Source organism: Cebus imitator, unplaced genomic scaffold (genome assembly GCF_001604975.1).
Source record: "Cebus imitator isolate Cc_AM_T3 unplaced genomic scaffold, Cebus_imitator-1.0 Scaffold499, whole genome shotgun sequence".
Lineage (NCBI taxonomy): Eukaryota > Metazoa > Chordata > Mammalia > Primates > Cebidae > Cebus > Cebus imitator.
The window spans coordinates 217,241-244,124 of NW_016107814.1; the positions used below are offsets into that span (position 1 = coordinate 217,241).

Consider the following 26,884-nt stretch of genomic DNA (forward strand, 5'->3'; position numbering starts at 1 on the left):
TTTTTTAAACTCTCTCCACTCTTTTTTGCTTCCTTCTGTCATGTAAGGAAACAAAGAAGTCACCATCTATGAGGAGTAGGTCCTCACCAGACACTCAATCTGCTGCCACTTTAATCTTGGACCTTGCAGCCTACAGAATTGTGAGGAAATAAATTTCCATTGTTTATAAATTACCCAGTCTAATGGATCTTGTTACAGCAGCCTACATGGACGGAGATAGTATATTAATTTCACACATTCATTTTTTCAACAAATATACACTGAGCACCTACTATGTGACAAGCATGGTGCCTAGGTGCCAAGTACACCATGACAAGCAAAGTAGATCAGACCCATCGTTATAGAACTTAGAGCTCAAAAAAACAGGTGATCAAAAAACAAGTGGCAATTAGCTGCAAAATGAGAAATGGAGTGACAGACACAAAAAAGATGCCGAGACAGAGAAATGGGGGAAGAGTAATTATTTTGGTGGAATCATTGAGAAAGTGGGAGGATATACCAGCCGAGAGTGGAGGATGGTCAGCAAGAAGTCCTCAAAAGAGAGAGCAAATATGCTCAAATCCGGAGGAGCAGAGGGTTACTCAGACAAAACGCTGGATAAGGCTTGTGGCTGGAGGGTCACAAATGAGGGCAAGAGCTGCCCTTCATGAGGCTGAAGCAGTATATGGGAGCCCAATTATACCTAAAGCCTTGTGAACAAAGGTAGACTGGGTCTTCAACTTTACAAACATGTAAACTCACGGATGGATTTTTAAGCAAGGAAGTGCTTAAAAATCCATTTAATTTAATCCCATTTAATTTCTAAAAGGGTCACTCTTACCCTGATTCACACAAACATACTGTCAAAAAATAAATGAGACAGTCGGAGAAATTTGAACACAGACAAGTTATGGGAGGAATATTACTACGTTTTAGGTGCGATAACAGTCTTGTGACAATTTATTTATTTATTTATTTATTTATTTATTTATTTTTTGAGACGGGGTTTAGCTCTTGTTACCCAGGCTGGAGTGCAATGGCGCGATCTCAGCTCACCGCAACCTCCGCCTCCTGGGTTCAGGCAATTCTCCTGCCTCAGCCTCCTGAGTAGGTGGGATTACAGGCACGCGCCACCATGCCCAGCTAATTTTTTGTATTTTTAGTAGAGACGGGGTTTCACCATGTTGACCAGGATGGTCTCGATCTCCTGACCTCGTGATCCACCCGCCTCGGCCTCCCAAAGTGCTGGGATTACAGGCTTGAGCCACTGCGCCTGGCCTGTGACACTTCTAAAAAGCAACCTTTGCAAGCTAAAATACAGGTAAAATAATGACACATAAAGCATATAGATTAAATTGAATCATAGCTCTATATCAATGTTAATTTCCTGATCTTGGTATCTGAATGGTAATTATGTCTTTGTTTGCAGGAAATATATTTTAATATATTTAGAGGTAGAAATAAATTATCACAGCTAGGATTTGATTCCCAATAATCTGGAGGTGGGATATGGATGAAATAAGATTGGCCTTGAGCTGACAACTATAGAAGCTAAGTGATTGGTATATAAGGTTCGGTTTACAATCCTCTTTACTTTCTGTAGATGTTCAAAATTGTTCATATTAAAATTCTTTTTTTTTTTTTTTTTTAAGACAGGGTTTTATTCTATCACCCAGGCTGGAGTGCAGTGAAGCGATCACAGCTCACCACAGCCTCGACTTCTGGGCCTCATATGATCCTCTCATCCCGGCCTCCCAAGTAGCTGGAACTATAGGCATGTGTCACCACACCTGGATAATTTTTTGTATTTTTTGTAGAGAAAGGGTTTTGCCATGCTGCTTAGGCTGGTCTCAAACTTCTGGGCTCAAGCAATCTGCTCGCATCGGCCTCCCAAAGTGCTGGAATTACAGGCATAAGCCACTGTGCCCAGCCTAAAATTCTTTTTAAAAATAAGGTAACTTGGGCTGCCGCATGGAGAATAAGTGGGGTGCAGTTGGAAAAGTGGAAGGAGAGAACAAAAGAAGCGGGAACACACATTAGCCATTAGCCCGCTCTTAAAGTAGTCCAAGTAAAATCATATAGTCACTTAAGCTAATGTAATAGAGTGGAGAGAGAGAAAAGTGAACAGATGGGAAATATATTTTAGAGGTAGAAATCATCAGACTTGGTAATGTGGAAATTAAAAGAAAAGAAAGGAATCAAAGATGTCTCCCAAGCTTCTCACTTGCACAAATGGGTGGATGGTAGGTGGGGACATTTACAGAAAAGGAAAAGGTTTCAGATAAACAAAGCGGGTGGATACCAAGAGTTCAGTTTGGGACATAAAAATTAATGTGTTTGTGAAACATCCTAGTGAGTGATCAAAGAAGCAATGACTGGACCTCTTTCCCATGACAACTACCAAAATAGCCCAAGACAGCAGCACGGAGGAGCAGCCATGTCAAGACCGTTCCTTATGCAGGAGGCAAGGAACTCAGGGTAAGAGCAAAGTCCTGGCTTTCAGACAAAGCTGAGCATCGCTACCAGGGCTGAGAGGGTCAGAGAGGATACCAAGCCTGCAGAAAAGCAACCACAATCACAAAGATCCTGCTCTAGGGCTTCACAGGTCATTCACTTTGCCACCAACAACACCCCGACCACAACTCAGCCTTCCATCTCTGCTGGGACTTCCTTGGTAAGATGATATAATTGGACCAAAGTGTTCCTGAGGAGCTATCCTTCAGTGGCTCTCCTTCAAGTTATGAAATCTTGTCACTCTTTGTAGTGAAAAGAAGCATTTATAGGAGCTATATCTTAGAACATGTACACCACACATTCTCCCTCCCGCTATGAACTTATATGAAGAACTTCACAGTGACAGGTCTAGACACAACAGCAGACCATTACGGTAGATCTGATACCACAAAAGAAAATACAAAGAAAAACAAACCAAATAGTAACAAAAACAAGCAAAAAACACCAGGAATGCTGTTTGCCTTGAGCTTTTTAAAGAACTTTTATTTCCATTTACTATATCATTGACTCTATGACATATAATTTTTCATCATGAAATATCCCTAAGCCCAAGATACATCTTAAAACTGACAGCAGCTTTGACTGCCCTAAATCAAAGTTAAGTTCTTAGGAAGAGGATCTGCATTTGCTTCTGCAAATTACCTGAGGACACCAACAACCTGATCCACTTAAACTTAAATAACCTGCCTGAAGTTGTTGGGGGGTCACACCATTTATATATATCCAGACTCTAAACTAGCTTAGGATTCAAATTCTAAAGAGCATTAAAACATTAAACATAGGTTTACAATACAACTCACCAATTCCACTTCTATGTCTGTATGACAGATAATTTAAAACACGTTCATACAAAGACTGTACACAATTGTTATAGCAGCATTATTCACAACAGCCAAAAATTGGAAATGATTCAAATGCCCATCAACTGATGAACAGATACATAAAATGTGATTATTTATGCAAATGAATATTATTCAGTCATAAAATGGAATGAAGTGCAGATCGTCCCTGACTTAGGATGGTTCAACTTAGAATTTTTCAACATTATGATGGGTTTGTAAGGGTATCAAATACATTTTCACTTTATTTATGACGAAGTTATCAGGATGTAACCCCAACATGAGTCAAGGAGTATCTATCTGTACTCACACACTCTACAACATGTGTAGATACAAAAGTATTTTGTGTCTACACATTAGATTACTAATAGAATAATACTTTTGTGTCTACACATTAGATTATGATTAGATTATTCTATTTATATAAATGTTATTAGATTATTCTATTTATATAAAATATCTACAAAAATTAAATTAGTGGTTGCATTATCTAAAGGTGACAGAAATTAGATTAGTGGATGCCCCAGCTAAGGGTGGGAATATAGAATTCTATAAAAGGGCACAGATTTCTTTAACAGATGATAAAAATGTTTTGAAGTTAGATTGTGGTGATGGTTGTATAATTCTGTAAATACATTAAAATGCATTAAATTGTACACTTAAAATAGGAATATATAGGAGATATAAATTAATATTGTAATAGTGCTGTTTTAAAAAATTATCTGGGTGGAGAATCTCATTAAAGGGTTTTTTTTCCCTCCCTCCCTAATACGAAGGTTGAAATATACACATTTCCTTACTGTGCCTTTCTGCATGATGATTTTATTTTTCCTTTTCTTTATGCAAGACCTCCTATAGAACTCCTCATTGTGTTTTCTTCCTTTCTTAGGAATATATAAGATAATAATACCAACAGTATCTTAGGGCCAATAAAATAACCATCAACTTGGTTAAGAAAATCCAATTAAGAGAGGGCAAAAACTCCCTTTCCAGAGCTGAGTAACACATTACCTACAGGGGAAAACTGGGGCCAAAAAAACAGCAGAGAAAAATGAAACAAATCTAACTCTGCCTGTAGTTACTATTTACAATTTAACCACTCTGAAGAAAAATATCAGATGTTTTCCACTATCATTCATTAATATTCACCCTTAATTAAAACAGACAAAACTATTGTATCACCAATTGATCTAACCTAATGAGGAAAAAAAAAATGGCCCTAAAAGCCTTACCTCACTCTAATCTGCAATGTATAGTTCAAAAGAGAAGATGTCTCCACTTTGTTAGAAATGTTACGATACAAAAAAAAAATATATATATATATATATATATATTTTTTTTTTTTGAGACGGAGTTTCACTCATGTTACCCAGGCTGGAGTGCAATGGCGCGATCTCGGCTCACCGCAACCTCCGCCTCCTGGGTTCAGGCAATTCTCCTGCCTCAGCCTCCTGAGTAGCTGGGATTACAGGCACGCACCACCATGCCCAGCTAATTTTTTTGTATTTTTAGCAGAGACGGGGTTTCACCATGTTGACCAGGATGGTCTCGATCTCTTGACCTCGTGATCCACCCGCCTCGGCCTCCCAAAGTGCTGGGATTACAGGCTTGAGCCACCGCGCCCGGCCTACAAAATATTTTTATACTACACTTGATCTTAGACAAAAGGCCAAGAAGCGATCAAAATTTTTTAATTTCCATTGTAAGCTTCTAATTACCTGGCTAAAAATACCTGCCTATTTCACCTTCTATAGGTAAGTACAAATTCAGAGCAGTTCTTGAAAATAAACATGTTCATTCCCATTGTATTCACACCACCTCAGGACTCCAGTGAACATATATGGATTTCTATGTAAGGATAAATTCAAAATTTTCATAAGATACTCTGGAATACAAAAGACCACTGCTGAGAATATGTTAAACCTGCATCTGTTCTAACAGTCTTTGTACATAAGTTTGAGCTGTCTTCCCTGACTTCTCTAAACTACCATGAAAAGAAAATCTTAATTAATCAGTGCCTGACCAGGCCTCCTTGTTAGTTATTTGCCCCATTGCCCCCTGCGGTTTTTATAAGAAAGATGTTAATCAAAAACACCCCCAGCCAGGTATAGTAGCTCATGTCTGTAATCCCAACACTTTGGGAGGCCAAGGTGGGAGGATCAATTGAGTCCAGGAGTTCAAGACCAGCCTGGGCAACATAGGGAGACCCTATCTCTACAAAAAATAAAATTAGCCAGGTGTGGTGGCACCTGCCTGTAGTCCGAGCTATTTGGGAGGCTGAGGTGGGAGGAGTGCTTGAACCCAGGAGTTTGGGGCTGCAGTGAGTTGAGAATGCTCCACTGCACTCCAGCCTGGGAGACAGAGTGAGATCCTGTCAAAAAAAACAAAAATGAAATAAAACCAAAAAACACCAAATCACCATGACTGTGTTAGTCCACTCTCCCCACTAGACAAAGCCAGGAGTCCTCCAGGACCCAGCTTCATTTGTCCAGGGCCCCACTGGTGTTTCAAACCGACTGCTCTGTGCTCTGGCCACTGTCCTCAGAGCTGTTCACCTGGCATGTCCCTACCTCTGAGCCTCTGCATTGGCTTCACCAACTGAAATGCCACCCACCCCTTGAAATCCAAAGCAAATGCTAGCATCCCCATCTCCCAACCAAAAGATAGCTTACTTTTGGAATTCCCAAAACACTATATTTACTCTTCACATGCCATGTCACAGTTAAATTATCAACAGATTTATTACACTCACCATTACATTGTCAGAGATGGCAACTGGGCACTAACACTGAGAAAAGAAGACACTCGATCATCAGAGTACTAGAGGTGCAAACCAGCATGGAACTGTTAATCAGGAAGCAAGAGACCACCGCTAATCTGGAACTGCATATTATTTGTGACAAATTTCTCTATATCATGTGATGGGTCTAATTTATAATTCCTCCTTAAGAGGTCTCCTATTTATGCCAAACAGGTTGCAAAGTTCACAAACCGTTTTAATTTCTTTTTATCTTGTTTTGTTTTTTTTGAGACAGAGTCTCGCTCTGTCACCCAGGCTGGAGTGCAGTGGCAAGATCTTGGCTCCCTGCAACCTCTGTCTCCCTGCAACCTCTGTCTCCTGGGTTCAAGCGATTCTCCTGCCTCAGCCTCCCGAGTAGCTGGGACTACAGGCGTGCACCACAAAGCCAAGCTAATTTTTGTATTTTTAGTTGAGATGGAGTTTTGTCATGTTGGCCAGGCTGGTCTCAAACTCCTGACCTCAGGTGATCCGCCCACCTCAGCCTCCCAAAGTGCTGGGATCACAGGCGCAAGCGACCACGCCTGGCCTATTTTAATTTTTAAAAAGAACATAGTCAATGTACCACTAACTTTTTTTTTACACCTCTAATTTTTCCTTCAATTCTAAATAGAGGAGATTTTTTTTTTTTTTTTTTTTTTTTTTTTTTTTTTTTTTTTTTTTTTTTTTTTTTTTTTTTTTTTTTTTTTTTTTTGAGATGGAGTCTCACTCTGTCACCCAGGCTGGAGTGTCGTGGCTCGATCTCAGCTCACTACAACTTCTACCTCCTGGGTTCAAGCAATTCTCCTGCCTTAGCCTCCTTAGTAGCTGAGATTACAGGTGTGTGCCACCACACCCAGCTAATTTTTATATTTTTAGTAGAGACGGGGTTTCACCATGTTGGTCAAGTGGATACCAACCTCATGATCCACCTGACTTGGCCTCCCAAAGCACTGGGATTACAGGCATGAGCCGCCATGCCCGGCCAATTGTGGAGATTCTTATATGACCTACCAGTTTACAAAACTAGCAATTTCTCAAAATAGTTAAAATAACACAATTGTTACCACAAAGATCCAGAGGTAGGAAAAATCTATGTTGAGGGTGGTAAATCCATTAGGCAGAAAAAGAAAAATAAGAAACAATTTCCTTTGCGGAAACAATTGAAGGCCTCCTTCATCTATCAGTGTGAATCCTTTCATTTGGCAGCCAAGAGAAAATTTTCACTACAAGAAATTCATCATCAGGTTGGCAAGAGGACTGCATCTTGATACAGAGAGATTGAAGCATTTGCTCTCTGCACTAGAAACATAAGATTAAAATGCATAGTTCAATAAGTGTAAGAAAAAAGAGCTCTACTAAATTTTGCAGAATTCACAAAGGGAATGTTACTGCACCACAAATTTAAGAGGAAATGAGAGAAACAGTGACAAACTCTGAAATTAGGACAAACAAAAAGTTCACATAAAAACAACTGAACAAAATTTTTACAATTAACATGTATTCATAATCCGAGGCCTCCGACTTGGACTCCTGTGTCTCCAGCTTGCCAACGCAGAACTGGGGACTTCTCAGCCTCCACAGTCACAGGAGCCAATGCCTTACAGCAAATCTCTTCATCTATAGACATAAATCTCTCCTATTAGTTCCATTTTTCTGGAGAACCCAGACTCTTAACAAGGGAGAGCAGAAAAGTACCGAGACTCACTGAGCACCTACTATGTGCTTTGCTCCCACTATCATATTTAACTTAAATTTCATTTAATCCTCTCAGTAAATCTATGAGAGGAGAAAACAAGCTCAGAGAAGCTGGTCCCAGGCCTCCCAGCCAGCAAATGGCAAACTGGGACTACAGTTCAAGTCTGACTGTCAAGTCTGTGGTCCCGCTCCCCAGGAAGGCACATGTAGCTGTGGGTACGAAGGCAAAATGAAACCACACTGCTGTGCTTTGGGGTATTATGGCTGTGTATAACATGTTCTTTGTTCTCTCACTGCCATTTTTTGTCATCACCAACAAGCTCCACTTCAGAAAATGAGGGAATGTGTTCTCTTTCCGCGTCCACAAGGGGGCGCAGTTTTAAGGGCAAGAACTTCCCAGTGCCATGCCCCTCTTCCATGGCGCAACATTTTTACAATTAACATGTATTTATAATCAGAGGCCTCCGACTTGGACTCCTGTGTCTCCAGCTTGCCAACACAGAACTGGGGACTTCTCAGCCTCCATAATCACAGGAGCTAATTACTTACAGCAAATCTCTTCATTAAATCCAGGAGATTTAATGGCCTCTGTTTTAATTTTCGCAAGGGTAAAAAGTCAATCACTCCAGAGGAAGTTCTAAGGAACTCCTTTCATTGGCCTGGGGTCTTGGAGAAGGTGGGGTTTCCTCCCAGGTTAAAAGTCCCCTTCTTCCTCACCCCTTTGGACTCCACAACCTCTCTCACGGAAGCTGTCTTTCTGTCTCCTGGATTTCCCCTTTGGGGTCCCTTTCCACCCAGTGTGGAAGCTTTCTCTCTTCCTCTCCTTTTTCTGTTTCTCTATCTAAATAAATCACTTTCTGCAAACTCTGTTTGGGTTCCAGTATTTACGAGGGTCCGTGGTCTCCTCTCCCATTCTTGAGAGAGTGATAGATGGAGAACCTGAAGAAACATCTTCTCAGGGATGCTAAGGGCTCCCCTGAACCCCTGAACCCCAACAAAACTACCCCTCACAATACCTCTCAGAACACTGTAAAGCAAAAGTATGCACAAGACCAAAAGGCACGGTTTATTAAAATCTGATCAAAATCAGCCAGGTGCATTGGCTTATGCCTGTAATCCCAGCACTTTGGGAGGCCAAGGTGGGTGGATCACCTGAGGTCAGGAGTTCTAGACCAGCCTGGCCAACATAATTCCATCTCTACTAAAAACACAAAAATTAGCCGGGTGTGGTGGCAGATACCTGGGAGGCTGAGGCAGGAGAATCGTTTGAACCACGGAGGCAGAGGTTGCAGTGAGCCAAGATCGTGCCATTGCACTCCAGCCTGGTGGACAGCTGTGAGACTGAGTCTTAAAAAATAAATACAGCCGGGCGCAGTGGCTCACACCTGTAATCCCAGCATTTTGGGAGTCCATGGCAGGCGGATCACGAGGTCAGGAGATCAACACCAGGCTGGCCAATATGGCAAAATCCCATCTCTACTAAAAATACAAAAATTAGGCATGGTGGTGGACACCTGTAATCCCAGCTACTTGGGAGACTGAGGCAGGAAAATCGCTTGAACCCAGGAGGTGGAGGTTGAGGCAGGAGAATCACTTGAACCCAGGAGGTGGAGGTTGCAGGGAGCCAGCATCATGCCATTGCACTCCAGCCTGGGCAACAGAGCGAGATTCCATCTCAAAAATAATATTAATTAAACAAATAAAATAAAATCAGATCAAAATCAATTGTAGATTCTGAATGGAGGCCTCTGCTATAAGATTCTTCAAGTATAGACTCCAGCATATAATCTGGCTACCCCTTCTGGCTTTGGGCTCCACTTCTCTCTATGGGAGAAGGGTTCCCATAATGTGTGGCTGTGACCAAGGCGAGGAGTGGAACATTTCAGCAGCACTGAAGAGGAAACACAAACACTGAAGTGACAGTCTAAAGGACACGAGAAATACTGCACAGCAGGAACCGAAAAGAGCAAGATAAATTCTAAAATGAGTAAACCTTTGGATTTCTTATACTGAGCAGGACAGGGAAGTTAGAAAAGAGAAAGAAACTGCTGGCAGATAAATATGGCCACAGAGAAGTTCCAGAGGCAATAAAGGGAAAATGTGTGATCGATAGAAACTGAGGCAGTGTTAACCGGCGACAGTCTTCAGGATGAGGAAAACTGTAACATAGCTGACAGTAAAACAAAAGACATCAAGATACACAATGCTTCTCTAATTCCCCATTTTAAAAGTACATGAAGGAGGTTCTCCAGCAAATACGTAGGATGAACAAGCTAAAAAAATCTAATGTACAACACAGGACTATAGTTAATAAATAGTACACTGTATTCAAGATCTTTGCTAAGTTATAGCTACTCTTGCCCCATAAGAAAAAAAATGGATAACTATGTGAGATGATAGACATCTTCATTTGTTCTTCTCTAGTAACAATTTCACTATCTTATAACATCATGTTGTATACCTTACATATACACAGTAAAATTTACTTTAAAACAAAAGCAAAAAGGACACAAAGGAGTTTCTGAAAGTCACTAATCAAAAGCATCTCCATTACAGGAGTCATTTTTGGGTGATGTTCTGAGAACCAGATAATGTTAATATTAAACCATCTAACACAGTTGAACAAAAGAGTTGTTTTTGTGCAAACACAGGCATCCTAGATCAAAGGAACTGAATGGAAAGCCCAAAAACAGTGTTGTTATTTTAATGAACTTATTTGATAAAAGAGGTATCATATATAAATTCCTTCCTGCATGGACCTAGCAAATGGAATAGTGGGTTAGCAATTTTAGGGCTGGTGTGAGACAGGAATCTAAACTAACTTCAGCTGGGTTGAATTCAGGGCTTTTGTTTATTTCTATGATTTGATTTTTTAAAAACTAATAGATGTTAAAAACTACTTGCAATGCCTTCATGACATCCCAAAGGTAAAGCCACTACCAGCCTACTAAAGCCGCTGAGAGCTCAGAGAAGCACAGGTGTCAGTGTGCACTCTTCGTGGGTCATACTGGTCCCATTGGTCAGTGAGACCTGTCCTCGTCTGTGAGGCCTGCACCCATCTGTGGTATGTGTGGCATGCTAGCTCCCAATGGGAAAAGCAGTGCCTCTTCTGGTCAACTCCAATCTCCAGCCCCATGGCCCAGGCCTTTTCCATCCCCTGGACTGTGGTCTCCTACTACAGCCCAAGCTCAGTTCCTGCTAACACCCAGGGAGGAGCAGGATTGAACAATAATGGCAATAACTTGCTCACCATAAAAGTAATTAAAAAAAAAATCACATAAACAGATTATCTTCCAACGAGTACTGTACAAAAAGGGAGGGGGGGAAAAGGGTAACTTTACTGTGGAAAAACCCAACAAACGCTACCTTGTGCCAAGTGACCACGTTCAACATCGGTAGTGCTAAGTCACACTGGTATCGTAGACCTTTGCTATGATGTGACAAGAATAGCCCTTTCCATCTGAGGTCTTCCTCCCGAAAACACACGACCACAGTCAAATCATGAGAGGGGGAAAACAGACCAATCTCAACTGAGTGCCATTCTACAAAATAACAGACAGTAGTCCTCAAAACTATCAAGGTCACCAAAAACAAGGAGGGTCTGAGAGACTGTCACAGCCAAGAGGACCCTACAGAGGTGGAAAAACGAAATAAATCGGGATACTGTATGAACTGTAGTTAACAATAACGTATCCATATTGGGTCATTAATTGTGACAAATGTACCACGCTAACTTAGGATATTAATAATAGGGAAAACCAGGTGTGCACTACACAGGAACACGCTCTACTACCTCCTCAATAATTCTGGAAGTCTGAAACTGCTCCTAATTAATCGGTTAATCCCAATCACAATTACTTTTTGTAAAAAATCATATAAACATTAAACTTCTGGACAAAATAAAAAAGTATAATTCTAACATAAAGAAAAATTGTGGTCTGGGGAAAGTGTCTATATGAAATATAACAAAAGATTAGGGTGTATATATAAAGTCCATAAGTATGCCAAGAGAAACATTCAGAAAAAAGCTATGAGACGAAAACTAGAAGTCATACAAAAGATGCAATGTAGCTTTTCAATCATTTTTAAAAATACTAAAACAGGCATCATTTAAGCTGTAAAACTGTTTTTTTCTTTTCTTTTTTTAAAGTACTTTTTTTTTTGAGACGGAGTCTCACTCTGTCGCCAGGCTGGTGTGCAGTAGCACGATCTCAGCCCACTGCAACCTCTGTCTCCTGGATTCAAGCGATTCTCCTGCCTCAACTTCCCAAATAGCTGGGACTACAGGCGTGTGCCACCATTCCCAGCTAATTTTTGTATTTTTAGTAGAGACGGGTTTCAACATATTGGTCAGGATGGTCTCGATCTCTTGACCTCGTGATCCGCCCGCCTCAGTCTCCCAAAATGCTGATTAATCCGTGAGCCACCACGCCTGGATGCAAAACTGTTTTTCAAATAATACCCAGTGATGATAATGCGATAGTTTAAACCACTTTACTTACACAGCATTGGTAGCCAAGTAAATTGATAATACTCTTGTGGAAATACTGTAAAACAAACTGTACTCCCAGCGCCCACCTGTACATGCACATGCTAAAGCTCAAACCCCCAATGTGATGGAGATTAAAGATGGGGCCTTTGCGAGACAATCAGATTTAAATGAGGTCAGGAGAGTGGGGTCCTCAGGATGGGATTAACACCCTTATAAGAAAGACATCAGAGAGCTTTTGCTCTCACTCTCTCGACCATGTAAAGACATCTCAAGAAGGAGGCAGTCTGCAAGCCAAGAGGAGAGCCCCCACCAGAACCCCAACCATGCTGGCACCCTTTTCTCAGACTTCCAGCCTCCAAAATGGTGAGAAAATAAATTGTTGGTGGTTAAGCCACCCAGGCTATTGTGTTTTGTTATACCAGCTTAAGTTAATTAATAAAGAAAGGCAATTAGAGACATATAAAGAACAATGAACATACTCATCTCTTTTAATTCAGTAATCCTACATTTGTAATGATAACCTTTGGAAATAATTCAAAATATGACAAAGCTATACACATGTAAAAACTTAGTTTTATGTTTTTAAGCCAGTGACACCCTAAATGTCTAACAATGGAGAACCAGATAAGTAAATTGTAATATTCCACTTCATCTAATATGATTTAGTCATTTACAATTACTACAAAAACTATATAGGCTTACAGTGAATGCTTTAATAAAATTAAGTGCAAACCAAACACAAAAATCTACAAAATGAGACTAATGATATAAATATGAACAAGTATTAAAAGAGTTAGCTATAAACAAATAATTTGTTGGACAATATTTTGTCACAAGAAATCATACTCAGAAATGTATTTAAGAGTATTATTAGATCTTTTCTTAAACATAATCACATCCCTCTTTAATTATAGAAAAGTGATTTTTTTCTGAAAGTAGCCACTGCAGTACTCTCCAAAAAATGAGAATGAGCCAGGTGCAGTAGCTCACACTTATAATCCCAGCACACTGGGAGGCCGAGGCAGGCGGATCACCTGAGGTCAGGAGTTTGAGGCCAGCCTGGCCAACATGACAGAACTCTGTCTCTACTAAAAATACATAAATTAGCCGGGTATGGCAGGCGCCTGTAATCCCAGCTACTTGGGAAGCTGAGGCAGAAGAATCACTTGAACCCGGGAGGCGGAGGTTGCAGTGAGCCGAGATTGTGCCATGCACTCCAGCCTGGGCAACAAGAGCAAAACTCCATCTCAAAGAAAAAATTGAGAATGAAATATGTACTTTTCATGTAAGACAACTATCATTTTTCTTTACTACATACTTTCTATTATGTTATTACTTACATTGAGATGGTTTCCAAGGCATCTTCAAAAATGTCCTGGGGGAAACAAAAAATACAATGAGTTTCTCAAGAATTCTAAATGGAGAAGAGAAAGTGAATACACACAATGGGAAGGGCGGTCCTGGCGGGAAGGTACAGCGGACAGTAAAATTAATCAACATAATGCTCATGGAATTCTGTTTACAGAAATCAGGCACACAAATTTCAATGAGGTTTAATTTTTTTTTTTAATAATACTGGTAAAATACTCAGCAAGTGATGAAACTGGGCGAATTCACAGAGACTATGACGTCTTTTATGAAGTTACCTTTCACCCCTGATCTCATTTGTCCCAATTATAGAGTACAATAAATAACAGCACTTGCCCGACGCAGGCTTTTCTTTCTCCATGGCTAGCCAAGTGAGCATCCTCTGGGCCTCCATTTCACATCTCATGGCACCACCCTCTCAGCTCGTCTCCCTATCACTAGCCTTTCCCCCAGTTTACTTGGTGCCACACAGAATAGCCCTTTGCTTCATGCCACACTGGCCTGATCACAGCTGCAACAGGAGAGAAACACACACACTTGTATGTACTCAGAAGTCCACACACGCACTCCACACTCAGACAGTGTCTCACACACAATCTCACAGTCACATGCACAAACACACATGCACTCACTCAAAAACTCACACATACACAACAGCTCCCTCATAGCTGCAAAAATCAACCCTAAGCTCCTCATCCGAGTATCTGGGGGCCACCGTAACCCAGCCTACTCTTCCAAGCATCCTTCTCCAATACCCCTACCACCCTCACAGTAGCCCAAACCCTGGGGACTCCGCAAGGGCCACCTCACTGGTGTCCCTACTCCTGTGCTTGACATCCTCCATTCAATTCTTTACATGGCAACCATATCATTCTTTTACTTCTTGTCTTCAAATAAGCATACACCATTCCAGTTTTCTAGGCCTCTTTGAGAGCTTTCCATTGCACTTAGAAAAATCCCAAACTCATTCTCCCTATCTAGAGAGCCCTAAAACAGCCCCGCCAGCCTCTGACCACATCCCCGCCCACCTTCCCCTTACTCATGCCACTCCAGCCACAGGTCTGTCTTTCTGTTCCTTGGACAAGTCAAACATCCCACAGCTCTTTGCACTGTCCCCTTTCTTACAATGTCCTTTGCTCAATTATTCCCATGGCTGATTCCTTCTCATCCTTTGGTTTTCAGCTTAAAAATCTACCTCCTCAAGAAGGCCATCTCTGATCACCCTAATTAAAATTACTAGGAATAGCAGCTTACAGTTCCTCACCATCTTATTTGTTTCATTCATAGCACTTATCATAATCTCTAATGATCTTCTTTGTTTACTTGGTTACCCTCTGTCTTCATCAGAGCAGGCTCTTACACGTGTACACGCACGCACACACACACACACACACACACACACACACACACACAACAGGGCTTGGTATCAAGGTTTGCTCAGTAAATACTTGCTGCCTCATGAATGAACGAATATGTACGAATGGAATGTATGAATGGAACCTGGATTGCCAAGGGGCTTACCATGTCACACCTCTTTTAGAGTTATGCACAGAAATGAAGAAAGGGGGCTAGAGATCTTTTCCTTTGTGTAGCCATTAGTACTGAACAGTGTTTGGACCATACTGGATTTTGCAGTGAGGCAGAAAAAACAGAAGTATAAACACTAAAAAGAAGAACTGGCTGGGCATGGTGGCTCATGCCCATAATCCCAGCACTTTGGGAGGCCAAGGCTGGTGGATCACCTGAGGTCAGAAGTTCAAGACCAGCCTGGCCAACATGGTGAAACCCCGTTCCTACTAAAAATACAAAAATTAGCCAGGTGTGGTGGTGCATGCCTGTAATCCCAGCTACCTGGGGAGGCTGAGGCACAAGAATCACTTGAACCCAAGAGGCAGAGGTTGCAGTGAGTCAAGATCATGCCACTGCACTCCAACCTACATGACAGAGTGAGACTCCATGTCAAAGAAAAAGAGCCAACATTGTAAACAATGGCAGAACTGAGTTTGAATTTGGGACCCTGACCTATATTAATCTACATTAATATCACACACTGTAAGGAAGGTAAAATCAAGGGCTGGCACACAGGTTATCACGTGAGTAGTTACAGAGAAGGGAGGAAAATGTGTTCTCCAGTAACCCAAATCTCACTATGAATAAGCCCAGCTCACAGTCCCTCTGGCAGCTCTGCTGACGCTCTCTGCACTTACCTTTAACAACAAAGGGGTACCTGGACAGTCCACTCCCAGAAGGTTTCTGCGCCTTCTCCTCCTCACAAACCTCCACGTGGACACTAAAATACTTACTGAGTGAGCTCCACAAAGGACAACCTGGGAAGCCAGCCCTCCGTGTAAAGGAGACAAGACTAATATTTTCATCTCAACAAAAAGTAGTCCCACCCCTCCATCAAAAAAAAGAAAAAGAAATAAAGAAAAGAATATCAAGCCAGGTATGGTGGTGTACACTCATAGTCCCAGCTACTCGGGAGGCTGAGGTAGAAAGATGGCTTGAGCCCAGGACTTCCGCCTGGACGATACAGCGAAACCCTGTATCTAATAACTTTTTCATTTTAAAAAACATCAAGAATATCAAAACTCTCCATTTTGTCGAAACAGTAATCACATGGAGAGAGTTCTCTAAACAAAGCATACTTGGTCTACAAAGGCCAGACAAAAGGTGGAAGTTCCTTAATTTTAAAAAGAGGAAAGGTGAAGAGAAAAACTAAGATTTGCTGAGTACCTATCACGTGCCAGGCACCTCATAACCTTACAAAGCCGCCTCATTTGTTCCTCCCAACACACAGCAAGTTAATCCAGTTGTAGTTTAATCACCTGCCCATCATCACACAGCTGGGCTTCAATCTCAGGTTTAATTCCAAAGCATTTCATTAACGTTAATAATAACTATCCAAAACTTGGAAATTAAGACAGTTGGGCAGGATGGGGAGGGGGTGGGAGATAAGGGGGGGCGCATATCCTCTCAATGTCATGTGATAGCATTGCTTTACAAGCCTCCCAAGAATGATTTAACTCTCTAGAAGGGTGTACTTGTGTTTAATTTTGCCATCTGCTGTCTGGAGTCTGCACACTGTGAAATTACATGTTAACTTACATATAACTAACATGTAACTAACATGTTACATGTTAACTTTTTCACCACTAAAAAACTTACAGGTTTCTTAGTGGTGAAAAAAATTACCTCAAAGATGATGATTTTGTTGCTCTGTGAGACAGCAGTTCCCAACCTTTTTGGTACCAGGGACTGGTTTCATGGAAGACAGCTTTTCCACAGATGGGAGAGGGCAGTGAGGAAATGGTTTCAGGATGAAACTGTTCCACCTCAGATCATCAGGCATTAGATTCTCATAAGGGGCGTGCAACCTAGATCCTTCACATAAGCAGTTCCCAGTAGGGTTCGCACTCCTGTGAGAGTCTAATGCCACCGCTGATCTGACAGGAGGTGCAGCTGAGGTGGTAATGCTCGCCTGCCCACCAGCCACTCACTTCCTGCTGTACAGCCCAGTTCCTCACAGGCTACAGACCTCACAGGCACGGGGGACCCCTGCTTTAAGGTATTATCCACCTTTACGCATAATCTAGCAATCTTAATCTAACATTGTTCCTTAAACCTATAAATACTAGTTCCTCAAATACTGTTTGGATCAATTTACCATTTCACTGGTTTCCTAATTGGTGAATGAAATAAAATTTTTGAGATGATCATTTTATATCTTTATGAGAGTCATATTTCCAATTCTGGGAAATTATATTTGGACAATGGATATCACTAACCACTCCTTCCCTGCAAATACAGGGCCTGCAAATACAATTTCCTGCATCCTTGGGAAAAGTGATGTGGGGTCCACATGGAGGATGAAAACACCAAAAGGCCGAGACTGCTCATGCCTCTGTTCCATATCCCTATAGACCAGTGCTTCCTTTTCCTCCTGTCTGTCTAGGTCCCCACACTCAGCTCAAACTCTATCCCTTTTCTGCTGCTGCCTCAGGGAGCTCCTTTTCCTTGTGTGAGATTCCTATCAGGGCCCTTAGGTTTGGCACTGGCTGCTATTCCACAGTCTCCCACCTGGCCCTCGGTAGACACACACATATATTCTTCATGCAGCATGACTAGATATTTCGACCAAAGTCTCTTTGCTTCTTCATTCTCACTATCAATTTCCCAGTGCTCCTCCAGTACTTCCCTTAGCTCCCCAGTACTGGCAGGCTCACCACGTGCTCTCCAGTTACAACAGGCACAGTCAGAGGAGCATTCCAGACTCCTTCTGTTATAAGGAAAGTACGACAGGGGAGCTCACACTGCTGACGAATATAACGTGTTCACAGGAATGTCCTGGTGTTTAGTTGCCTCCTTGAAGGCAGCTGCATTTGCCTGCCCCACTCCCATGCCAGGGGCAGACTTGAAGTGCTACTACTGTCGGGTCTGGCGTGACAAATGTTTTCATTGAACCACACCTGGCTCCTAATCATACACTGCCTCGAAACAGTATCTAACTTTCCCAAGAGCCTATCTTGACTCTCTAGTTAGAGTCAAGGACCATTCCACTCTTTATGAATCTATTTTCTAGCCCAGCACAGTACTCTGTACTTCATGGACTCTTAGCAAATCATGGTTAGCTAACTGGCTGGCTGAGCACCCTTGTCTTGAGGTGGAAGGTCCTTACTCTGAGCAGTTTCATTTTGCACATTAGAAAACGAGCTGATCTGTTAGGTGAAGGATTTCCTAGGTGAGCCGACAGATGTAAGGCCAGCACCCAGGGCCTGCTCCCTGCTGGGAGATCAGCCTGAAACCTACCTCTGCCTCCAGATCATAGAAACTGCCACCCTGAGCATAGAACTAACACAGAGTGAGGGAAGTTGATGGGTGCTACATCACCTACTAACGCTTTTCCAAACAGTTTCTATCTTAACTCGTTAACTTTGTCATATTCTGAGTAGCAAAAATGCATGAAAGTACATTTGAGTGACAGAGCAGGTTCTTGAAGTTCATTTAAGAATCTTAATGAGATATTAATGACAAAAGTGTTTACATTATTTTTATCTCTAAAGAGCAAAGAGTAAAGAAGACAAATATGCTATTAACAGTAGTAATTTCAATACTCTGCATTAATTTCCAAAGAGACCAAACAGATTTACAAATTCTTCAGGCCTCCTCATCTGATTTTTAATTCACTTTGTGGTCTGAAAAGGAATATGCGGCAAATATTACTCCAAGAAGGAAAGGGGAGTAGGAAGTAACATGACAAAAATTAACACCAGCTACTATAAATCCACAAAGTTGAATCGCTTCTCTACAACTCCCTGTTCCTCTCTCCCCTTCCCTCCTCCCCATTCCTCCTCTTCACCCTCAGCCCTGTCCTCTATTTTACCCTCTTTCTCATAGGGATGACTTCACAGGCCTAAGAACAGATGCTACCATGCTCTCATTTAACCACTGCACTTTAGCAAAAATGACAAGGTTTGAGAGGGCTTGCAGATTCCTTCCTCCTCAATGAAGACCACCTGCCCACCCTCACAGAACCAGGCCCTCCTGACTGGAGCTTTCCCACCCAACATTCCATTCCACTGACCAATGAAGCTGTGTGTTTGATATCACAGACTCAATGCTAGAACTGCTGAGAACTCTGGCAAGTCATGAATTCTTTGGTGGCACAGCTGGACCATTCCTATGGAGATGAGACATGAAGAGGATGCTCCAACTTCCCCCAGGACTGAGGCAGGGATTAAAAGCCATGGGTATTGGGGTTTTAAGGAATACAAACACATGTCTGTGGCATACACCCCTGTAACTCAAGATGTCCAAAATGAAACCAGACTGACATCGGAAGCATTATCATAGTGACTAACACACCTGGAAGGATTCCTCAAATACTGAATTTCTCTCATAAACAGCACATTGCTAGTTAAAGGAATCATATGAGAAATGCATAAACCTACATCACAACATACCTTATTAAAACCTGAATAAAGTACTGGTTTTTCTAAGTCAGAATTAATTTAAAATATACTTTTATTACTGTGCAAAAATCATTTAAAAAACATATATGTACCCTGAGCTCATCTGTCAGGAATAATTTTTCATTCTGCTTACATCTGTCATACAATTCTCTGTAATCTATTTGTCAAGCTCAAAAAGTAGCCCATGGCCTTCAACAGCATTTAAACTCTCCGACTAAATCCCAAGGGCTACCAACCAGCTGCATCTTATCTGCAGTGGCACATTTTTTTTTAAATTGCATATTGCATGAGAAAGCATCAATATTCTTTGAAGGCAAATGTAAAAATCAGCTTCAGCTACCCCATAACTGGGTTTGCAGGGGATAAGCACCCCTCAGGCCCTCCTTAAAGGGTTAGCCTCAAAGCAAGTCCTTTGTGAAACCTTAACTGACCTACAGAACTCTCAATCAAAGGGAAAGAAAGCAAGAGGCGCCCACACAACAGACACTCACATTCCAGGTCCCCCCGTATCGACTGTTGTTGGTCCTTGCAGGAAACAAAACATGACCTTCTCAAATTTCAAATATCACACTATGGCAATTCTCAAATATGGCAGACCAACACAAAACAGGAAAACAAAAACTAATCCCAAGTTTATCTTCTTAATTTGTCCAGGTTTGTTAAATTCCAGGCAAGACTTTTTTTTAGATTTTTTTTGTACAGACTTAGAAAAAACTGGAGGTTTTCAAACATTTTTTCAGAAATAGGGATTTCAAAAAAATTAACAATACAGCAGTAAAATCATCTGCCAAAACATAAAGTTCATGCTTTAGAAATTTTTAAACATTCACCACTTGAGATTAAAAATAATTTTCCATATTCTCCAGCGGTGGGATTAATATAGTTCTCTAGTTGCTCTTGTACTGGGTAAGTGCTCTCATATAATTCCACGTAAGTTCTGTGTTTATTTATTTATTTTTTTTCCAAAACAGAGTTTCACTCTTGTTGCCCAGGCTGGAGCGCAATGGCATGATCTTGGGTCACTGCAACCTCCACCTCCTGGGTTCAAGTGATTCTCCTGCCTCAGCCTCCTGAGTAGCTGGGATTACAGGGATGCACCACCACGCCAGCTAATTTTGTATTTTTAGTACAGTCAGGGTTTTTCCATGTTGGTCAGGCTGGTCTCGAACTCCTGACCTCAGGAGATCTGCCTGCCTCGGCCTCCCAAAGTGGTAGATTACAGGTGTGACCCACTGCGCCTGGCCAGTTCTGTGTCCTTTTGTTTTGCTTTGTTTCTCTAGACCTTAGAATTGATCAAGTAAGATTCTGTTTTTTAAAACTTCATTTTTACCAAAAATCACAGATCTAATAGTAGAAACTGGGAATATGAAGTAACAGGAATTTAAAGGGAAAGGTTACTTTCTATACATTTGGGAACTACCAGCATCAATATGCCAAGCGCTAGTGAAACTGCAACAAAAGAGTCCTTACTTTAAGAAACTTACAGTCTCCTGGGGGAAGGAGAATAATGAAGAAACCACCAAGTAAAGGGACCTTACTTTATCAGGAGATGGAGGGAGGGAGGACATGAGGAGCTTGGTGGGGAAGGAATTAGGCAGGGGGAAATGTGTAAGGTAAGGCTCCGAGGCAGAAAAAGAGTTTACTACGGTCATGTTGTCTACAGTTGTAAGAACAATAATGCCCACAGAGCTCACTATTATGGATTAAGGGAGCAGAGGAGAAACAGAAGATGGTCCATCTTCACCGTGTTTATAAAGTGCTAGTAATTAAGCAGCCAAAAAGTGATCTACACACAATGCCTTGAAGATCTTTTTTTTGAAAAAATTGAAAAAGATCTCAGGAATATGGGAGAGTTTTTAATGTCACATTTGTAAGAAACAAATGCTGTTATATAAATACCATGAAACAATGACTGACTAAGCAAGGTGCCCTCCAGAAGCAGTAGTTTGCTATTTATTAAGGGACCTGTGACTTGACTTCAACTGTTACTATGTGGAAAAATTTAAGAAATTTAAGAAGTTATTAGTAGGACACCTCACTTTGTCGACAAAGGTCCTTTGGATTTGGTGGCAGGGTTATAAGGAACTGGAAGAACGGAATGGGTAAAGTGCACCTGCCTGGCTCACTATCCAGTTTATCAAGTTCAGCACAGGAGGGCCAGATGCAGCACGAGTGTGCTTCAGGCCTGCTGTTTAACCGTTCTCTCCTCCTTTTTCTTCCCTAGTACCTTACGGAAGATAGAAAACCCTTTTTCCCCTTCCATTCTGGTGTTACCTTCTGTAAACTGGAGATGCCCATAGTACCTACCCTAGGAAGCTATTGGGAAGACCAAAGGAGATCAGAGGGGAAAGTGCGTGGCACAGAGCCAGCACCCATCAAGGTAGTCACGGCTTGACGACATGAGCCCTCGCTCCTCTCACAAGCACAAAACGCTCCTGGATGTGTCCACATAGTCACAATATAAAGTCCATGTCATGTGCTCAAGTGTCTAGGAAGCAAGTTTGCCTCTACTCCGTAAGTACTACCCACTATAAATAAATACATGTGTGATTTTAATTAACAGCCTGTGTAGTGGCGTGGAAAGCATCAATTTAGGCTTGGAGGTTAGGCCTGTCTGGGACTGAATTCTGGCTCCACTTCTGACCCTAGGGGAGTCTAGCCCTTTCAATCCTCTACCTCCTGTTGTGTACAATAAAGATTCCAACCGCCTCCTGGGACTGTAAGGATGTGAGATGATGCATAGAACAGGTCCAGCTTAAAACAGGCTCAATAAATAGAACTTCATAGGAAATTAAAGTCTCAGATATGGGACCAATCAGTAGACTCGGGAGACGGGGCTGGGATCCCTAACTGTACTTCCTCAACAATTTTTTTTCCACATCAAAGATGCTGAGCTTCTTTTGAATGAGAGAAAAGCCAGGTGTGGGAATATTTACAGCAAATAGGTCGTGAAAATGTTAGCTGCCTTTGCCCTCCAGCCTTTCACTCTCAGACCTTTCTTACTCAGTGGGCTGCCCAGCATAAAAAACATAATTTCTGAGCAAGAGCCCAATGTCACACTTCTCCCTGGTGGCACAAAACCCATAAATTATGGAATCTCTTCTCACCAAGGAGCTGGTGACCTTGGCCAACACAGGGATAACTTGGCTAACATGGTGAGACCCTGGCTAAAATGGTGAGACCCTGGCTAAAATGGTAAGACCTTGGCCAATACAATGAGACCTTGGCCAACACGGTGAGACCTTGGCCAACACGGTGAGACCTTGGCCAACATGGTGAGACCTTGCCCAACACGGGGAGACCTTGCCTAACACGGGGAGACCTTGCCTAACACGGGGAGACCTTGGCCAACACAGGGAGACCTTGGCCAACACGGGGAGACCTTGGCCAACACGGTGAGACCTTGCCTAACACGGTGAGACCTTGGCCAACACGGGGAGACCTTGGCCAACACGAGGAGACTTTGGCCAACACGGTGAGACCTTGCCTAACACGGTGAGACCTTGCCTAACACGGTGAGACCTTGGCCAACACGGGGAGACCTTGGCCAACACGGGGACACCTTGACCAAAATGGGAGACCCTGGCCAACACGGGGAGAGCTTGGCCAGCACGGTGAGACCCTGGCCAACATAGGGGGACCTTGTCCAACATGGTGAGACATTGACCAACATGGGGAGACCTTGGCTAACAGAGTGAAACCTTAGCCAACACACTCTGCTTCTCAGTACTCCAGCCTCCTCATGAGTAAAGCAAAGAGGTTGGCATAGATACCATCCCTTATTCAAAATCCTAAGTTCTCTGAATTAAAGAAAAATCCTTCCCAAGACAGCTGTTTGCCCATCACACATGCTAAAATGTTCATTCATCCACGGAAGGCTGTTGTTCTCTTCAGAGAAGAGCTGCATCCAAATAGAACCCAGAGCTTTTCAAAGTTCAAGCCACATTAGTGAGACTAACTTGATCCTCAATAGCTAGCTAATGTTAAATGCCAAGCAAAGCAGTTCACACAATGATTCTTTGGAATTTCTAACAACCAGCTAAGCACAGGGAAATCATGAGAATTTAAAAGGAACCACCAGATGTCACTGTCACAAAAAAAATTTGAATTGGATAACACTGGTTTAGTTTCTACTAACACACAGATTAGCGAGCTAAAAAAAAAATGAAAATTATTGGTTATTTAATTTGTGGGGGGAATATTCCCTTTCTGCATTTCATTAGAGTTCAGTTGCAGCTTAAGGTAGGGGTTAAAGCCTAAGGTCAGTACTTAAAGAAAAATCATGTATATGTAGTTAATGTTAACATTGAACAAATTGCCATTATCATAGAATCCTCATAGTTCTGGACATAACTCCACAGAGAAATAAGTATGTAATAACAAAAAATATGCACAGTGATGTGTGGTATATAATAGAATGCATATGTAAAACATAGCTTTTTTACCATTATGCTACCATTGAAATTTAACATAAATGAACAAATGATTTTACTCCCATGTACATATTTCTAAGTTACTGCTTTTATGGCTGTAAAATGCACCTTGGAAATCATTTACTGTGTCAAGCATACCTATCCTCTAGTGCCAATCTAATCTACCTAATTTACAGTAAACAAAGGAATATCTAGAGCTGTTTTTGCAGGGAGTAGTTTTATACAAAACAAACAACAACAACCAAAACCAAAAGACTGAGTTTTAACATTTTAATGTTTAGTTTTGAAACCATCACTAGTGGAGGTATTTTTAAATTAAAAGGATCAGAGCTTTACATAGCTTCTTCCTATAAATAATCATAAGTTCTATCTATTAACACCTAAGCACTATGCTGAATACTTCTTATATACTTATTACTAATTCGCAAATACTCATAAAAAGTGAGCACTTCACCTCTACAATTGCTACTATATTCTGATAATAACAGCAACACTTGATTATAGAGTTGATCACACATTGCTCTAAATCCTTAACATGTGTTAACTCATTTAATCTTCATAATGACCCTATAAGATACGACTATCATAATGTCCAAATGAAGAAACTGAGACTTGGAGATTTCATTAACTTATCCATAACTGAACCCCAATTTTTCATCATCTGTGCAATGGGAATAATACTGCTTAATTTCCAGCATTGTGAGATTTTAACCAACATAATATATTTAATGCACCTAGCACAGTATCGACAAAACAGACACTCAGTAAAATCATCTCTACTGTTATTAAAGTGTTTCTACAGTTGAAAGTCTCTGGTGTAGCCCAGGGATGAGCAAAAAGAAACCTCTTGCATGATCTTGCTCCACCCTTGAACTATTCAGCTATAACAGAAAATTGGCAGAGTTAGCAGTCCCTTACTTGTAGCTCTGCTCCAAAGTAAACGTCTCAAAAAAAGAACACAGAACCTTGTCACTGAATATGAGTGTTTGGAAGAGGCAGTTCCCAAAGAGTAAGGCTTCAAAGGTGATCTCAAACTGAGAAATACTGAAATGTGGGAGAGAGAAGGTAAAGGACTTGAGCTCAAATGCTTAGAACCACTCTGTCCGGGTTCAAATCCTAGTTTCACCACCCACTAGCTCTGTGACCTTGAGCAAGCTCTTTTCCTTAGGGCCTCAATTTCCCTTCTCACTCAGCTGTCCACAGATTAATGTCAGATGTGAAAAGCACTTAGAAAAAGGCATCTAGTAGAAAGATTAGTTATTAGCACTATTACTGTGCCTCGAATCTCCTAAAGGTACTGTTGAGTGGCACTATGGGTTGCATCTTGGAAAAGGTTAGGAAGTGAACCAGGCACAATGCTTGGCACTAAGAATCCTAAGTCACCTTCTCTGCGGCCGACATGTCCTGATGTCCCCAGATAGATCAGTCTATTACTGTTGGTGTCAGGAAACTACAAACAGGGCCAAATCCCACCTGCCACCATTTCTTTTTTGTTTTTAAATAAAGTTCCTTTTTTTCTTTGAGACAGAGTCTCATTCTGTCACCCAGGCTGGAGTTCAGTGGTGCAGTCTTGGCTCACTGCAACCTCCGTCTCCCGAGTTCAAGTGATTCTCCTGGCTCAGCCTCCAGAGTAGCTGGGACTACAGATGAGTGCCACCACACCGGCTAATTTTTTTCTATTTTTAGTAGAGACAAGGTTTTGCCACGTTGGGCAGGTTGATCTCAAATTCCTGGCCTCAAGTAATCAGCCGCCTCAGCCTCCCAAAGTGCTGAGATTACAGGCATGAGCCACCACGCCCAGGCTGTAAAGCTCTATTGAAACACAGCCACAACTCAATCAACTGACATATTGTCTAAGGCTGGTTTCCTGTAACAATCACAAGCTGAATAGCTGCAACTGAGATCACAGGGTCCTCAAAGCCGAAAATATTTACTCTGTCTCTATACAGAAAATTTGCCAACCTTTGCACAATAGATGAAACTTCAAGTTTCCTTCCCTACTGCAGTGGATGCTTTGAGGACAGAGTGAGAAACAAATGTGAAAAATCTATATATAAAGTTTAAAGGGTTGGCAAATATGAGAATTTTATTTAGCCCAAAAAACTCACTGCCTTCAAGATTTAAATTCAAGGGAGAAGCAACACTAAGAACACAGGCTGCAGAGTCCCACCATCAGCTTTATGACTTATCAACTATGTGTGGCCTCAACAGTGATGACAAATACCCCCTTCTGCTTAGCTGACACCACCAGGCAGCCTCTTGGTCCTTGGTATGGTTGCTGCAGCAAGCTGGCAGAACAGGGGCCAGCAGGGGAGTTTGCTAGAAGAGGATGAGGATGGGCAGTGGGCAACCCTAAAAGTTCATATATGGAGAACTTAGCTTGAGTCTGGTCCTTTAGCAGCCTTTAGAGAGTCAAGGCACTATCCATTCTTGCCAGTCTCATCACAGTGCTTCCCGAAGAGGCTGCTTTGAGTGTTGAAAGGATGAAAAACAATGCAATTATGCCAAACAGTATTGAGTAGAATAATTTATTTCTCTTTTCTTTCTTTTTCTTCTTTTTGGTTTAAATCATTAGTCACCATTCTGGAACATAGTACATTCCAGCATCTAGCCCAGATGTCCTTTTCTGCAATAGTTATTTTAACAAAGTTTTTTTTTGTTTTTTTTTTGAGACAGAGTTTCACTCATGTTACCCAGGTTGGAGTGCAATGGCGCGATCTCGGCTCACCGCAACCTCCGCCTCCTGGGTTCAGGCAATTCTCCTGCCTCAGCCTCCTGAGTAGCTGGGATTACAGGCACGCACCATCATGCCC

General features: G+C 41.7%; 1 protein-coding gene across 1 annotated transcript in view; it reads right to left on the reverse strand.

The window, feature by feature from the left end:
* TTC39B (tetratricopeptide repeat domain 39B) overlaps nt 1-26,884 on the reverse strand; it is a 142,782-nt gene that overhangs the window by 85,294 nt on the left and 30,604 nt on the right. The window contains 1 exon segment of the mRNA XM_017513677.2: nt 13,639-13,673. Within this exon segment, the coding sequence (XP_017369166.1) occupies nt 13,639-13,673 (35 nt within the window).